The sequence below is a fragment of the Bos indicus x Bos taurus genome, chromosome 14, assembly GCF_003369695.1.
Source record: "Bos indicus x Bos taurus breed Angus x Brahman F1 hybrid chromosome 14, Bos_hybrid_MaternalHap_v2.0, whole genome shotgun sequence".
In the NCBI taxonomy this organism is placed as follows: domain Eukaryota; kingdom Metazoa; phylum Chordata; class Mammalia; order Artiodactyla; family Bovidae; genus Bos; species Bos indicus x Bos taurus.
This window is the reverse complement of record NC_040089.1, coordinates 52,452,444-52,468,468: the sequence shown is the minus strand read 5'-3', so window position 1 is coordinate 52,468,468 and position 16,025 is coordinate 52,452,444. Positions and strand designations below refer to the sequence as shown.

Here is a 16,025-nt window from a genome sequence, read left to right as displayed (position 1 = left end):
TTTTTACCTGGAGGCTGGATATTACCTTATCTTAGGTCCAAACTCTATGTGCTTAAGTACCATTCATGGAATATGACGTGTATGGATATGTCTAATAAATACAGGGCCAGGACTTACTGTTCTCAGTGTAGCTTGGATATTTCTGCATTTTGCTGATATGTCTTTGATGTCTTGATTTTTATTTACAATAAATCTAATTTACATGAACGTTAGTTTTACCATAAGGTGTTATTTACAGTATAGATTTGTATTTAAATAGTTTATTATATATAAGATATTTTCACATAAGTTAAAATGTCTATACAGAAGTCCCCTGAAGTCAGTTGCTTTCAATCGGTGCTCTACATGTCCACAATTGCATCTCCAAAAAGAAAAAAAAATAAACTTTCAAAGAATATATTTGGCAGACAAACCCTAAATGAGATTCTCTGTATCTTTTATATAATATTCAGTATAAAGATTCATACATCTATTTGCAGAAAGATTAATATATTTGAATATAGGTATAGACTTGAACCAACTGGAGTTATTTATGACATCTGGTCATAAAATTTCTCATTTCTGAAATAGCTCATTTTATTGTTTTTACATAAGACATTTTGGACTTGTAACTATATTTTTCTCATATGAAAAGAACAGAAAAATGTGAGTTTCATTGGAATATTTATAAAAGTTGTATTCTATTTACCTGTCTCTCATTTCAACCTAAAATTATTTCTGCTTCTCTTATAAAGCCCTTCACTTAGGTGTTTAATTTTGATTAATCCATGCAAATTGACTACAAGGTAAAAAAAAAAAGTAATCTTAGCTAAACCTATAAAAAAATTCTCAAAATTAAATGGCAGACCCCCTACTGTTGAATAGTTTGATCTTTTGTAATTTGATAACTTATAAATTATAAACAGAAAAGTAATTTTGATTTAATAAATTATATAAGCAATCTCATATAATTATGTTATTATCCCAGCTATCTAATTATAGACCTCTAAAATAGTGTTCCAAACATAAATCATTCCCTGATGTCTATTAAAGCAATGTTAGTATTTCCACTTAGGACTTCTGGGAATTTCAATTTTTAACAAACCATACCCACTAAATCCCTGCTGAAGACGGTTAACTGCACATTGTTGGGATGGTGTAGGTTAAACTTATAGTAAAGTAACAGTGAAATTTAAATAGTATAGATTTCATATACATGGTTAGTATAAAATGACTATATTTCAGAACTGAAAAAAAATACAACATACTAAAACGATAGAACAAATGTGCCTGTTCTTAAATGTTACAATTTAAGTTCTTAGCTAAAAATGAAAAACAAAGTTCAGAAGAATCTTCATCACTGAGTGATCGTCAGAGGCTTCTCTCCAAGAGCTCTCAAAAATCACAAATTAAAAGTAAAAACAGGAAATATAAAGTGACTGTTTCTACATAACCCTGTACTGTTGCAGCCTGGCGGAGCAGAGACCAGAACCTGCCACATGACTCGAGGGTGCGGCAAACTGCGCCCTCCTGATTGTCCTCCTAAGCGTGTCCACCGGACATACTAGGGACAGGACCTGCTTTCTGCTCCGCTTCACTGCCTGCCCCTGCGGCCGTCCCCATGGACACAAAACAAGATGTCCCTGATTAACAGAAGAGCCTTAACTTTACTCCTTCTTTATGGTGTGCTGATCAAACTCCCCCGAATAGCTATTTCCTAATGATCTCATATGACTTCTACCAATAAAAGTGCGGGCTGAAAGGAGTCATTTTGTCTTCCCGCCACATAGAGCGGGAGGGCCCCCTGACTCTCTGCATGCCAAGTTATCTGTCTGTCGTTTCATTAGGCGCTCACCCCGTTTCAAGTCTTTCTCACCCGCTGTGCTGGACACGGCACTGTACAACACTCAATTGTGTAGAGGGATGATAATGATTTAATTCAAGGGGTCAATAATGATCAGTCGATATACAGACAAATAAAACACCTAACTAAACCCAAATAGAGACAACAGAATACTTTTTCTATCTTTAACTATGTTCACATTGTCTAACCACAGCTCAAGTAAATATATGCAAGGACCTATAAGGAGACTGAAGAGACAAGAAGAATAAAAATGACTGAAGAACGCAAAACAAATTTGGAACAACAACATCAAAAAACTGTATTGTGTATATAGCTCTTTCCAATGATATTTAGCCATTTCATTTTAATTAGTTATATCCAAACACAGGTCACATACAATAAAATTTTTTTATAAAATAATTAATCTTTTAAATTTGTTGCAATGAAAGTCAAGGGTCAATTTTGGAAATGATTCTTCAAGTTATTAATATAAATATTTTATCACTCTGCTATGTAAAATGTCTTTTTTTAGCTATATTTTGATTTATCTTTTGCAATTATAGAAAAATTTCAAGTCAAGAACAGTAAAAAAGGCTCTATATATAAATGTCATATTATATACCAAAAAATCCATGAAATTATAATGCTAACATTACAAAACAATGTCAAAATTTCAGAAAGTTCAGTATATTTTTTTATTTTAACCAATAGTTAACTGTTTTCACTAAAGTTTTCTTAAAGATTAATTATATACATGAATAATTCTTGATAACTGATATTTAATTGTTCAAAGTTCAGAGCATTTAAATGTTTATTTTAAATCCATATGAAATACTAGAAATGTATAAATACATTTGCTATTCATTGGTCAAAGAAAAGCAGATGTTTTGACAGTTTATTAAATGTATCTATTCTACAAGAAGTCAGTGCCTTCAGTGTTGGTAACCCACTATCTAATAAGTAATTAATGTTTCTGCATCAATAAAACAAACAGTTTTTCAGTTCTCATTGTTTTCCATATATCTATGAAAGCTATATTTTCATGAATTAGAGATCACAATTTAACAAGTAAATCATTTCAGTTACCTGGTAATATCAAATCTTTATTCATTTCAACTTGCTGTTATTAAATTTTAAATTTTAATTGATTTGTTTTATATTTTATTTTTTATATAAATTGCCTTCAATAGGCAAATTAGAGGTAACACCCATTATTTATTAAAAGTGCTTTGCATTTTTAATGTAAGGGTTCACAGTTGTTATATATGTTTTCATATGCTGGATAAAATAAATCAAATATAAATTTAAATTTGATATTGCAAAATAATGTGATATGTTTTAAGACTGTCAAAGTCCAATGACATTACATCTTCCTGTGGAACTGTTAAACTTGTCTTTATGACTATACCTAGTAGAGACTCAACTACTTTTTAAAAACATTTTTGGACCTAGTCCAAAGCTCTAAAATATGCCATTTGTTGATTTGTCATTCTTTTGCATTGCAAGATCAATGCTCAGAGTGTGCTTTGATTTTTAACAAAATGAAAGTCATTTCTGTCAAGTTAGCTAAACAGTGAAGAAAAAATAATGTGGTCATTGGCTACATTTTCCATTTTCTTTTACATTATTACACTGAGAACACATGTTTGCATACTTGAGAATGAATGTTTTCAGTGACCTTGGCCATCTTTTCCTCTCTTTTCTCCCGCAGATTCCACACTAACACAAAATCCAGCTCCAGGTCATTCATTTCTGACAGCTAAGTGACGGGATGGTAGATGTATGAGTAGAGTATGCATATAAGTGGAGAGAGTAAAGACATAAATCACATAACAACAAATGAAGCATTATAAAACAATGTGTCACATGCTCCTCAAATTTATCAGCCTGTGTTTTCAAGCCTTATTTTCCTTAGAGATGTCTATAACATGCTTCTGAATGTTTATAATTTTAGAAGTTTCGGCAATCTAAATGAAAAAGCTAAACGAGGTTAATCTTTTATCAATGGGCCATTTTTGGTTAATATACTTCACCTTGACAAGCAGGGACCGGTGCATCCCATGCGTGATACCCATAGGAAGACTTTCTGCACACAGCACTGCTTTTCCCGACAAGTCGGAATCCTCGATCACAGGCCCAGCGGACCACACTGTTGAGCTGTCCTCCTGTTTGACTGATAATGTATCCATGAGGCGGGGATTCTGGTGTACTACAGTAGAAAGCTTTTTTAAAAGAAAATTAAAATCACTGTATAACTAATGAATCAGAAACTCTTTACAATCCAGTTATTAAAAATATAATAATACTAGTTCATAAAAACTGGTCAATTCAACTGCCATCTAGGTGAATTTTACTTCATATGGACATCATATTATTTGCCATCCACTTGACAATCTATTGACACAACCTTTAGGAGACATAACTATTTCTGGACTTTTTTAAATTCTTATCGTCACTGAAGATGTCTCCTAAGTTGAAATACATTATACTTTTGTAACACCCTGAAGGTTCAAAAGCCATACAAATAGTTCATTGACTTTTGGAATGGTATTATTTCCTGTCGTTTGAAAGGCCTATATGCCACAGTTTGGGTAGAAATATTTTAAAGCATGTATCTACATGTCACTTTGAAATTATCTCCAGACACCTATGTCATGTTAGGGCATGCATTTCATTTTGGTGGATGTCTAAAATAGACCCCTCCACATTTCATAATCTTCTCTCCCAGTTTATTAAAGAGTTTCCATGCTGTCAAGAGTGCTTACATATGGTGATAAAAAATGCCAATAAAATAAAACTTTTTTCATCTGCTGAAGTCTGAAATGTCAAAAGATAATGTCAACTGGCTTTTTTATATACATGTACTTTTGAGACTATTCAGCCTGGCAGGATCCATTTACCCTTTGAAACTTCAATGTATTCATCTGAGAAAAAAATGAGACTTTAGGGGTAAATAGTAAGAAAGAGATGGACTTAGAATATATGTGTCATAACCTGTCATTTTCTAAAGGCAAAATTGTACTCAATATGTCAAGTCATTCTTAGGGCTAAAAATGATGTTTCCATTATATTTATGTCCAACTTTGTCATGAAGATCAACATAAATAAGTCTTTAATATAGTCTTTAATATGGTGAATCTAATGCTTATAATTGTTGGATTTAAATGGTTTCCCTTTATTATCATCATTAAAAATACAACTTAATGTTCTGACTTTTTAAATAATCTGGGCAGAGCTTTAGTAAAAAGATATATATAAAGTTCATACGATAGAAACTTTGATTCAAATGTGAAAATGTATTAAGAATGACTTGGGTACATATTTCAGTCTTTAAATATTTCTCCTTTGTATGCTTAATAATATTTCAAACAATGGATATTTATTATAGGATAAAAATTATAAATATGCTATCATGTAATGTCAGTAACAACTTACCTCTAATATGGAAAAGACACATTGTTGGCAAACTATCATCTTATAATTTAAAAATCAAAGTAGACAAAAAATATTATATTTCTATATTTTATACTATATATGCAAATTTATATAAATGAGTAAAATTCAACAGTTTACCTTTAAAACTAGAATCAAATTTATTTAAGTTTATGTCTACAATTGTGTCCGAATAATTTATAAAATATTTAAGAAAGTAATTTTCAGTAGAGCTGATATGCAATGATCCGTGGCTTCAGAAGACATGATCTGAACACTAAATAAAGAGATGACTGATTGGTTCTGAAGTGTTTTGTTCCTGAGCACATACCCATGGCCTCTGACATGACTTAGGATGGTAATAAATAAAAGGGATATAATCTTTGCATAATGCAAAACCATGTACACTTATTCAACAGGAAAATTTGGGTTCAGTATCTGTAGACTTCATAAACAGGAAGGCATATAGAAAAAGCTATTTCATCATGATATTAAGAAGAATTTTCAGCCCTCATCTTTTTCACTATTACTCAGTGAAAAGCAATGATGAAAAAACAATTTTTTTTAAAACTAAAGGTTTTTAAGTGATCTATTTATCATTTTGTATTTTAATATTTAAAATATTTTAGCAAGTATCATAAATCAGTGGGCAATGATGAAAACAAAGGTTTTTACAAGTGTATGTTTATCTTTTGTTTAAACTTATTAAAGGAGTTATTTATATATTAAATAGATCAGATACACACAATTGAGCAACACTATTATTTTTTGAGTGTTCAAGGGAAACCTCTCTTGGGAAAATAAGCACTTAGAGTATCAAAGTTTATAATTAACTTAAGTCATAAATACTTTAAGTGCTTTTAATTATTTCAAAAATCATGTGAAAGACATAGTACTATTTATCACTATAATAAGGAAACAGAGGGTCAGAAATGTTATATAAATAACTCAAGAAACATCAATAGAGGAATTATGATTCAGATTCATATCTAACTGAATAGTATCTGTGTCTGTGCTCCTTAATCACAACCATACTGAGGATGCAGATGAGATCTGCACTGAAGTTATAAGTATCACATACCTATATATCTTATCCGGAAGCCTTTTTTGTTATTGCCATGGTCTGCTGACCACTGAAGGAATACTTCATGACCATTGCTTGTTATATTAAAAGCAGATGAATAATCTCCACTGAGTGAAACAAGCACTGGACTTTGAATATTTGGTCCTTCAGAAAGAAAATAATAGAATTTAGATATAACTGAGCAATTTCTGTTTAGTATTTCATATATTTAGAATGGTATTAAATATGGTGAAATTCATCCAGGACCAATTTACTTCATAAACAATAACTTAACATAACGTGTTTGTTTACACATTTTAATTCCATAGCTAAAGCAGCTACAATTCATAACAAAATGATCAAGCTAAGTGCAATTTTCATATGGTATATAGGTAAGTTTGATGTTGCTACTTCTAAAATCATCCTTAAGATAAAACAAAGTCATATAGGCAGTTGTTTATATTGAAGGCCTGAATGTATACTTAGAGCATTTGAATTGAATTTGTGAATATCCAGTAAATATAACCTATGGTTACCATCATACACCTGAAGAACATCAAATTCTTTTTCTGTCTGGAAGAATTCTACAAACATGCTGATGTTATATCCTTTTTCCACAGAAATGCTCCAGGCACACATTTGAAGATTTGGGTAACTGTCAGGATATCCAGGGCTCAATATGACTCCCGTGGAATCCAGGCGTAATTCATTGGCGGGACAGAGAACTGTCAGAAAAAATGAATCATTAGATAATGCTCATGTTTCAGACTTAAGTGAAAACTGCATTTTAAATATTGGATATTCTGTTTCTATGTTAAATAACAATAAAGGAAACAATACTTTGAACTATGTGTATAAAATGACAACTTGTATAGTAAGCTTGCAGTTCAAAAAATGAAGCAATGTCCCAAAATTGCATAATATTAATTTCCTTTTTATTACATGGGAGACACATTTTCTTTCTGGATTAATAAATATAAATATATAGATAATTAAAAGATAAGGCATTTACTTCCCTCTCTATCTTTATATTATTTCCCTATCTTTCTTCATCTTATGTTCTTTTCCCTCTGTCTCTTATTTAAGTCCTATTCCTTCTTGACTTTTTCTTTTGTCCTCAAACTTTCATTCACTCAGGTATGTGAGAACAGACAGGAAGTTGCCCTACCTCAGAATATTCATTCCAGACAAAGCTACTTCTCTAATCTCAGGAATATGCTTAAACCATGAGAATTTAAAACAATTTTGGGGTCACCAGTTACCTTTCCAGACCAAAAAGGTAAGACAAAGCATAAGCTGTTCATTTCATAACAATATATCAACTGCATCTCCAAACTATAATACACCAGTAAATTATGACAACATATGATTGTTCTTCACTCAAGTTAATAACTTGAAATAACTTGAGTTAATAAAATCTGCCATAAATTAATATACAGATATTTGAATATTTACTATAGAATATACTATAGCTAATCCAAGAACTGTTTTCTTTCTTTTTTTATTGCTTCTATTTCTTTTATTCAATCTGAGATGTTTGCATCTTGGATGTGATTTCAAAATTAAAAAGTAACAATTCAACAAATAGTATTGGATCATTCTCAGTCTAAAAAGAGAAATCTGATGTTTGCTTTTTACAAAGTGAAAAATATGTAAAATAAACAAATGAACAAAGAAATTTTAAGGTTAGAAATGGAATGAAAAAAATGAGTCAAAGATAAAGATTAATGAATATATCTATGGCATATTGAAATAAAGGATATAGATAATTAAAAGATATGACAAGTAAGTTTTAAGAAAAGGGTTATGTTGTGTGTGCCCAGCTACTGATATTTAATATTTCTGAAATATTTAGCTAGGTGAGTGTTACTGAACATGTCAACCCCTCACTAAAAACCATTCAGCACCTTCAAAGCCTTCAAGGTTAGTCCCTGCATGCCTCTCCAGCTTTGTTTTCTGCTGTTCCTCCTCTGAAACAGAATGCTCCAAACATACTGAATAACCTATAATTTTCTCAATTCAGCATATCTGTTAGTGCTTCTGTTTCAAATGTCCTCCTCTTGTCTGATACACTTGAAATATTTGGGCACCTCAAAACCCAGACCAAGTCTCATCCTCTGTGAAATACTTCCTGAATTTCTCCTCCATTAGTCCAAGCAGAACTGCTTATTTCCTTCTTGGCGCCTCTTAATATATGCTTTTATTATTGCAGTTAGTTAATTTTATGGCTATAATTTCTTTGCTTTTTAAACTTTCTTCTTAGGCTATTGTTATAGAAAAGCAAGCGTATGTCTTAATGGTCCCAATGTTTTCGACTGAACAAATATTCCATATTACATTTGAAAAACTGAGACAATTCAATATAACTTACTGTAAATACTAAAATTAACCTATTCTCATACTAACCAATATAAAGCAAGAATATACTGTTAAGCACTTTCTGTGTATTATATCACTGATTTGCCACCACAACTTTAAGAAGTGTATACAATTTTTCCCCTTTATACATGTTTTAGTTTCTAAGTCCTGTCTGACTCTGCAACCCCATGGACTCTAGCCCACCAAGATCTTCCATCCATGCAATTTTCCAGGCAAGAATACTGGAATGGGTTCCATTTCCTTCTCTACGGGAACTTCCCAACCCAGGAATCAAACCTATGCCTCATGCGTTGGCAGGTGGATTCTTTATTGTTGAGCCACCAGGGCAGCCTTAATCACTTATTATATTCCATTTATATTAAACCCTTTGAAGAACATCATATTTAGAAATGCTTTCCATGTTTTAAGTGTGATATAAAGAACTAAAGAGGATCCAGGGAGGAATAACAAAAGTGATGTAGCCTCTTTTATGAGAAGTGAAAAAGTAAAATAATTTAAAATAAATTAATAAAAACAGTATAGATTAGTTACAACAGATTCCAAACGAATGGCAATTGTTTAGCAGGACTGTGAATTAATTCAATTGAAGAAAAAAAAAATTTTTTTTTTTGCCATACTGTGTGGCAGGATCTCATTTCCCCAGATCAAACCTCTTCCCCGTGCACTGGGAACATGGAATCTTAGCCACTGGACCCAGGAAGTCCCTAAACAAATATTTAAAATCAGATTTTTTTTTGCCTAAGTGTTAGGTCAATTAATTAATATAGTAACTCTGTCTAAACTCATTCTGAGGGATAATTAACTTTAGCTAGTACCCATAGTGTTATTATGAAACAAACATAGATTGTCTCCTTTTTTGTATTCTCCACAGTAGATTAAATAGGAGGAGACACACTTACTACAGGAAATTCTGATTTTAGAAATAAGATATTGAAAGTCTTGAGATATGAGGGACTCAAATAACCAGGTTAACAAAATTGTTTTTTAATTAAAAATAATGCTGAATTTGGATCTAGATATAAATAAGAAGTATTTCTAAGAGCTCACAATTAAGTTATATACTGGGTCAAGGAAGAAATCTTGATATATAATTGCTTGTTCATTCAGGAATATAGATAATAGACTTCAGAATTAACAACCAACCGTAAGATGGCCTACAAAATCATTGATTAAGATCAAGGGAAATTCTTATACTGGTGCTGGTTATACCTCCAAAGTCATCTTTTCTTTCTTAATGCTTTAAAAGCCCCTATCTTCTAAGGACTCCATAAAGGCAGAAAAATCAAACATTTCTTCCTACTGATAGCATGTTCGAAATAATAAACAGAATTTTAATTTTATCATTATAAGAGTTAAGATACTGCATGGAAAATTGATTTTTATTTCTCAGGAATAAACCGTAGTGAAGGAAGCAATTCAATAAAATCTGGGGAGGGATAATCAAAATCAATTTTACTCAAATTAACCAATGTTTATAATTAATTACTATGTAAAAGAAAGAAAGAAAGAGAAGTCACTCAGTCATGTCTGACTCTTTGCTACCCCATGGACTGTAGCCTGATTGGCTCTTCCATCCATAGGATTTTCCAGGCAATAGGATTTTCCAGGCAAGAGGTTATCAGGTGTATTAGGCACTATTATGGCCCTAGGAGCTACACAAGTTAATAATACATGATTCCCAAACATCAAAATCCCAATACATCATTCAAGAGCCATAATGGTCTTGTCCTTGTAACACTGAATTCCTTGAAGTCTGCATCTCACCATCGTTCATTTTTGTGTCTTTGCATGTACCTCTGTTTCTTGGCTAACTCTTTTGCTAGCTCAGTTCTACCAAAGTAAGTATCACTGGTTATTCAGAACCAGGACTAAGGGAATAATGCCTCCATCAAGCTTTCCCTCTCATATAAACAGTTTAAAATTATATGATTCTACCTTACCACTGTATGCTACAGCTTATATGGCTGTCATATTCCTTACACCATTTTGCTTTCATAGAAGCGACTATTTACAACTTTTCTTTTGTTTATTCCCTTAGATCTTCATTCTTCATATGTGCTCAATAAAGTTTAATGATTTAGTGGTTAGAACAGAAGCTACTTGCAATCCACATTGGAACCTTTATTTAAAGTGGTTTCTCTTGCTTTCTATCTCCACTTCCAAACCTCACAGCAAAAGTAATTTAAATAAGTTGAACTGACTATGGGATAAACTAGAAAAATTAAACCTCGGATGAATAAACAATGTTTAGTTAAATCTGATAAATAATGGAATGAAAAACACCATATACGAGTAGTATAATTTTTAAATTACTGTCAGCTAAATATAATAATTACATAAAATAGAGTTTTCTCAATTTTGTTAGTACTGAATTAAACATAAAACAAATACTTAGAAATAAGTATTCATAAGAATTGGTACCTTGACAAACGGGAGGTGCTCCATCCATCTGGAGTCGTTCTCCTAATCTGCAGGTCAGAATTGCATTACCAACCAAAGTAAATCCTGGAAGACACTGATATCTAATAATATCACCTATTGAAAAAACAGGCAGAAAAGGGTTTCATTAGCACCAAGGTAATGGTTAAAATAAACAGATGGTTCAGTTATAAAATCTGAATATTTTTTCTTTCAGTTATTTTCAATCAGTATAAAAATTCTATTAGTTGTAAGCAGCAATGATATTCAGAATATTAAACTACTAGTAAGTCATGAGCACTGACCAATTGGAACTGAAGCCAAGAATAAATACCAGTAAAACTGGTACTGGGGCAATCTGATTATATATAAGCAATAGTAGTAAGGAAATAATTTTGTTGGTATGGGTAAGATAGTCATTAAAAGTCTATCAAGCAGTTTAAAAGGATTACTAGTTACTGCTATCAAGATTAGTTTCACATTGGTCATTGATATTTTCTTACATTTCTCAACCAAAATTAATATTAATAGATAATAATGATGAAATTATTATGTTACATTAAGATGCATTATTTTCTTACATAATTTTTCAAGCTATGAGATATTATTGAGGTTAAATTTCCAGTCAGTGTTAAAAGGACTTTATTTATGATCACATGGAATATAATGAGTTGTTTTCAAGGATATGGAAATCAAATATGTCATCTAATACACCCTGCATATCATTTATTATACATATCAAGTTTATGCCTGAATTTGAAGAACAATAGTTAAGACTACAGTGTTGGAAGGTAGCAAAATAATAACTACCAGAATAGTTATATGGCTCAGATTCCTGTACTGTTTTCTAACTGTACATCCTAAAAATACAGAATTCTTTTTTCTTACTTAACAATACCTTGCCTCTTTTCACTGTTTTCCATTCTTACAAATTCTAAACAATCCCCATCAATCCAGGGAAAGAAGGTTTAAGACAGTCTGCTACTATTCTTTATTTTTATTGATTTTAAGCAAAACCTTTGTTAACAGTATGCTTTCTTTGAAAGTAATTTAAGACACTTTACCTATTTCAAATTCATCATCTTCTGTCAAAATTTCAGCATTGGGTACGGGTGGTGGAGGTTGACACACTCTTAGTTGATAGGCTGTAAAAATAGATAATGCTTATTCTTTCTCTGTACAGCTATATATATATATATATATATATATATATATATTCACATATGTGAAAAAAAATTACAAAGGGCTTATTTATAAGAATAAAAATAAATGGTAAAATTTATCAAGTTTTAACCATTTATTTAAAAAAATGCTACAATATTAAGGGGGAATTAATCATTCCTTATGGAGTGGGGAAAGGCTACCTGGAGAAGAGAAAGATTACCCACTCCAGTATTCTTGCCTGGAGAATGCCCATGGACAGAGGAGCTTGGTGAACTTCAGTGCGTGGGGTTGCAGAGAGTTGGACATAAATGAGTGACAGAGAACAATCATTCCTTAAATAGTTTTCTATACTAAGCCTTCTTATTTCTTACCCTTATTTTAGTCCTTCTGAGTATGTACTTCCATTTTGGTGTGATCACTGTTTGGAATTACATACACATGTTAGTTTATGTGTTAATACCAATCTTTCCAAGGTTCATCACCAAATTCCCTGCATCTAGGAAAGTGCCTAGCATTTAGTCATAATTGAAAACAAGTACTCAATGGGTACTCCATTCCAAGAGATATTATAAACATCTTATTTATATTAACTCTACTAAAACGGAGAAGGCAATGGCAACCCACTCCAGTACTCTTGCCTGGAAAATCCCATGGACATGGGAGCCTGGGTGGCTGCAGTCTATGGGGTCGCACAGTCAGACACGAGTGAGCAACTTCACTTTCACTTTTCACTTTCATGCATTGGAGAAGGAAATGGCAACCCACTCCAGTGTTCTGGCCTGGAGAATCCCAGGGACAGCGGAGCCAGCCTAGTGGGCTGCCATCTATGGGGTCGCACAGAATCGACACGACTGACGCGACTTAGCAGCAGCAGCAGCAACCCTCACAAAAACTATATTACTTAATTTATGTACCTAATCTATAATTACTCACATTTGAAAAAAGAAAATTGCTAAAAGAATTAAGAATGTGTCCAACTCCTATAGCTACAGAATGTCAGAGAAGGGATTTGAACACAGACAATGATTAGTATGCTTACAAGTTAAGTGCAAGTTCAGTCACTCAGTTGTGACCGATTCTTTGTGACTCCATGGAATGCAGCACAGCAGACGCCCCTGTCCATCACGAATTCCCGGAGTTTATTCAAACTCATGTCCATTGAGTTGGTGATGCCATCCAACCATCTCATCCTCACTTGTCCCCTTCTCCCCATGCCTTCAATCATTACCAGCACGAGGGTCTTTTCAACTGAGTCAGTTCTTCTCATCAATTAGCCAGAGTGTTGAAGTTTCAGCTTTAGCATCAGTCCTTCCAATGAATATTCAGGACTGATTTCCCTTAGGATATATTGGTTGGATTTCCTCGCAGTCCAAGGGACTCTCAAGAATCTTCTCCAACAACACAGTTCAAAAGCATCAATTCTTTGGTGCTCCGCCTTCTTTATAATCCAAGTCTCACATCCATACATAACCACTGGAAAAACCATAGCTTTTTGGCAAAGTAATGTTTCTACTTTTTAATATGCTGTCTAGGTTGGTCATAACTTTCCATCAAATGAGCAAGCATCTTAATTTCATGGCTACGATCATGATCTGCAGCAATTCTAGAGACACCAAAAATAAAGTCAGCCACTGTTTCCATTGTTTTCCCATCTATTTGCCATGAAAATATGGGACCAGATGCCATGACTTAGTTTTCTGAATGTTGAGTTTTAAGCCAACTTTTCCATTCTCCTCTTTCACTTTCATCAAGAGGCTCTTTAGTTCTTCACTTTCTGCCATAAGGGTGGTATCATCTGCATCAGTTCAGTTCAGTTCAGTCGCTCAGTCATGTCCAACTCTTTGCGACCCCATGAATCACAGCACGCCAGGCCTCCCTGTCCATCACCAACTCCTGGAGTTCACTCAGACGCACGTCCATCGAGTCAGTGATGCCATCCAGCCATCTCATCCTCTGTCGTCCCCTTCTCCTCCTGCCTCCAATCCCTCCCAGCATCAGAGTCTTTTCCAATGAGTCAACTCTTCGCATGAGGTGGCCAAAGTACTGGAGTTTCAGCTTTAGCATCATTCCTTCCAAAGAAATCCCAGGGCTGATCTCCTTCAGAATGGACTGGTTGGATCTCCTTGCAGTCCAAGGGACTCTCAAGAGTCTTCTCCAACACCACAGTTCAAAAGCATCAGTTCTTCAGTGCTCAGCCTTCTTCACAGTCCAACTCTCACATCCATACATGACCACAGGAAAAACCATAGCCTTTCCCAGACAGACCTTTGTTGGCAAAGTAATGACTCTGCTTTTGAAAATGCTATCTAGGTTGGTCATAACTTTCCTTCCAAGGAGTAAGTGTCTTTTAATTTCCTGGCTGCAGTCACCATCTGCAGTGATTTTGGAGCCCGCCAAAATAAAGTCTGACACTGTTTCCACTGTTTCCCCATCTATTTCCCATGGGACCAGATGCTATGATCTTAGTTTTCAGAATGCTGAGCTTTAAGTTAACTTTTTCACTCTCCACTTTCACTTTCATCAAGAGGCTTGTTAGTTTCTCTTCACTTTCTGCCATAAGGGTGGTGTCATCTGCATATCTGAGGTTATTGATACTTCTCCCAGCAATCTTGATTCCAGCTTGTGTTTCTTCCAGTCCAGCATTTCTCATGATGTACTCTGCATATAAGTTAAATAAACAGGGTGACAATATACAGCCTTGATGTACTCCTTTTCCTATTTGGAACCAGTCTATTGTTCCATGTCCAGTTCTAACTGTTGCTTCCTGACCTGCATACAAATTTCTCAAGAGGCAGATCAGGTGGTCTGGTATTTCCATCTCTTTCAGAATTTTCCACAGTTTATTGTGATCCACAGAGTCAAAGGCTTTGGCATAGTCAATAAAGCAGAAAGAGATGTTTTTCTGGAACTCTCTTGCTTTTTCCATGATCCAGCAGATGTTGGCAATTTGATCTCTGGTTCCTCTGCCTTTTCTAAAACCAGCTTGAACATCAGGAAGTTCACGGTTCACATATTGCTGAAGCCTGGCTTGGAGAATTTTGAGCATTACTTTACTAGCGTGTGAGATGAGTGCAATTGTGCGGTAGTTTGAGCTTTCTTTGGCATTGACGTTCTTTGGGATTGGAATGAAAACTGCATATATGAGGTTACTGATATTTCTCCCGGCAATCTTGATTCCAGCTTGTGCTTCATCCAGCCCAGCGTGTCTCATGATGTACTATGCATATAAGTTAAATAAGTAAGGTGACAATATACATACTTGAGGTACCCCTTTTTTTGTTTGGAAACAGTCTGTTTCTCCATGACCAGTTCTAACTGTTGCTTCCTGACCTGCATACAGGTTTCTTAAGAGGCAGGTCAGGTGGTCTGGTATTCCCATGTCTTTCAGAATTTTCCACAGTTTGTTGTGATCCACACAGTCAAAGGCTTTGGCATAGTCAATAAAGCAGAAATAGATGTTTTTCTGGAACTCTCTTGCTTTTCTGATAATCCAACAAATGTTGGCAATTTGATCTCTGGTTGCTCTGCTGTTTTTAAATCCAGTTTGAATATCTGGAAATTCATGGTTCACATATTGTTGGAGCCTGGCTTGGAGAATTTTGAGCTTTACTTTACTAGCGTGTGAGATGAGGGCAATTATGCAGTGTTTTGAGCAATCTTTGGCATTGCCTTTCTTTGGGACTGGAGTGGAAACTGACCTTTTCCTTCCTGTGGCCACTGCTGAGTTTTCCAAATATGCTGGCCTAC

The 16,025-nt window shown here is 33.8% G+C and overlaps 1 protein-coding gene across 2 annotated transcripts in view; it reads right to left on the bottom strand.

Annotated features, from left to right (window-relative positions):
- Positions 1–16,025, bottom strand: part of CSMD3 (CUB and Sushi multiple domains 3) — a 1,467,857-nt gene that overhangs the window by 93,950 nt on the left and 1,357,882 nt on the right. For both annotated transcript variants that reach the window (XM_027561290.1, XM_027561291.1), the window contains 5 exons: positions 12,179–12,259; positions 11,118–11,231; positions 6,854–7,042; positions 6,336–6,482; positions 3,856–4,044 (listed from right to left, as the gene is read on the bottom strand). In XM_027561290.1, the coding sequence (XP_027417091.1) occupies positions 3,856–4,044; positions 6,336–6,482; positions 6,854–7,042; positions 11,118–11,231; positions 12,179–12,259 (720 nt within the window). The remainder of the gene's footprint in view (positions 1–3,855; positions 4,045–6,335; positions 6,483–6,853; positions 7,043–11,117; positions 11,232–12,178; positions 12,260–16,025) is intronic.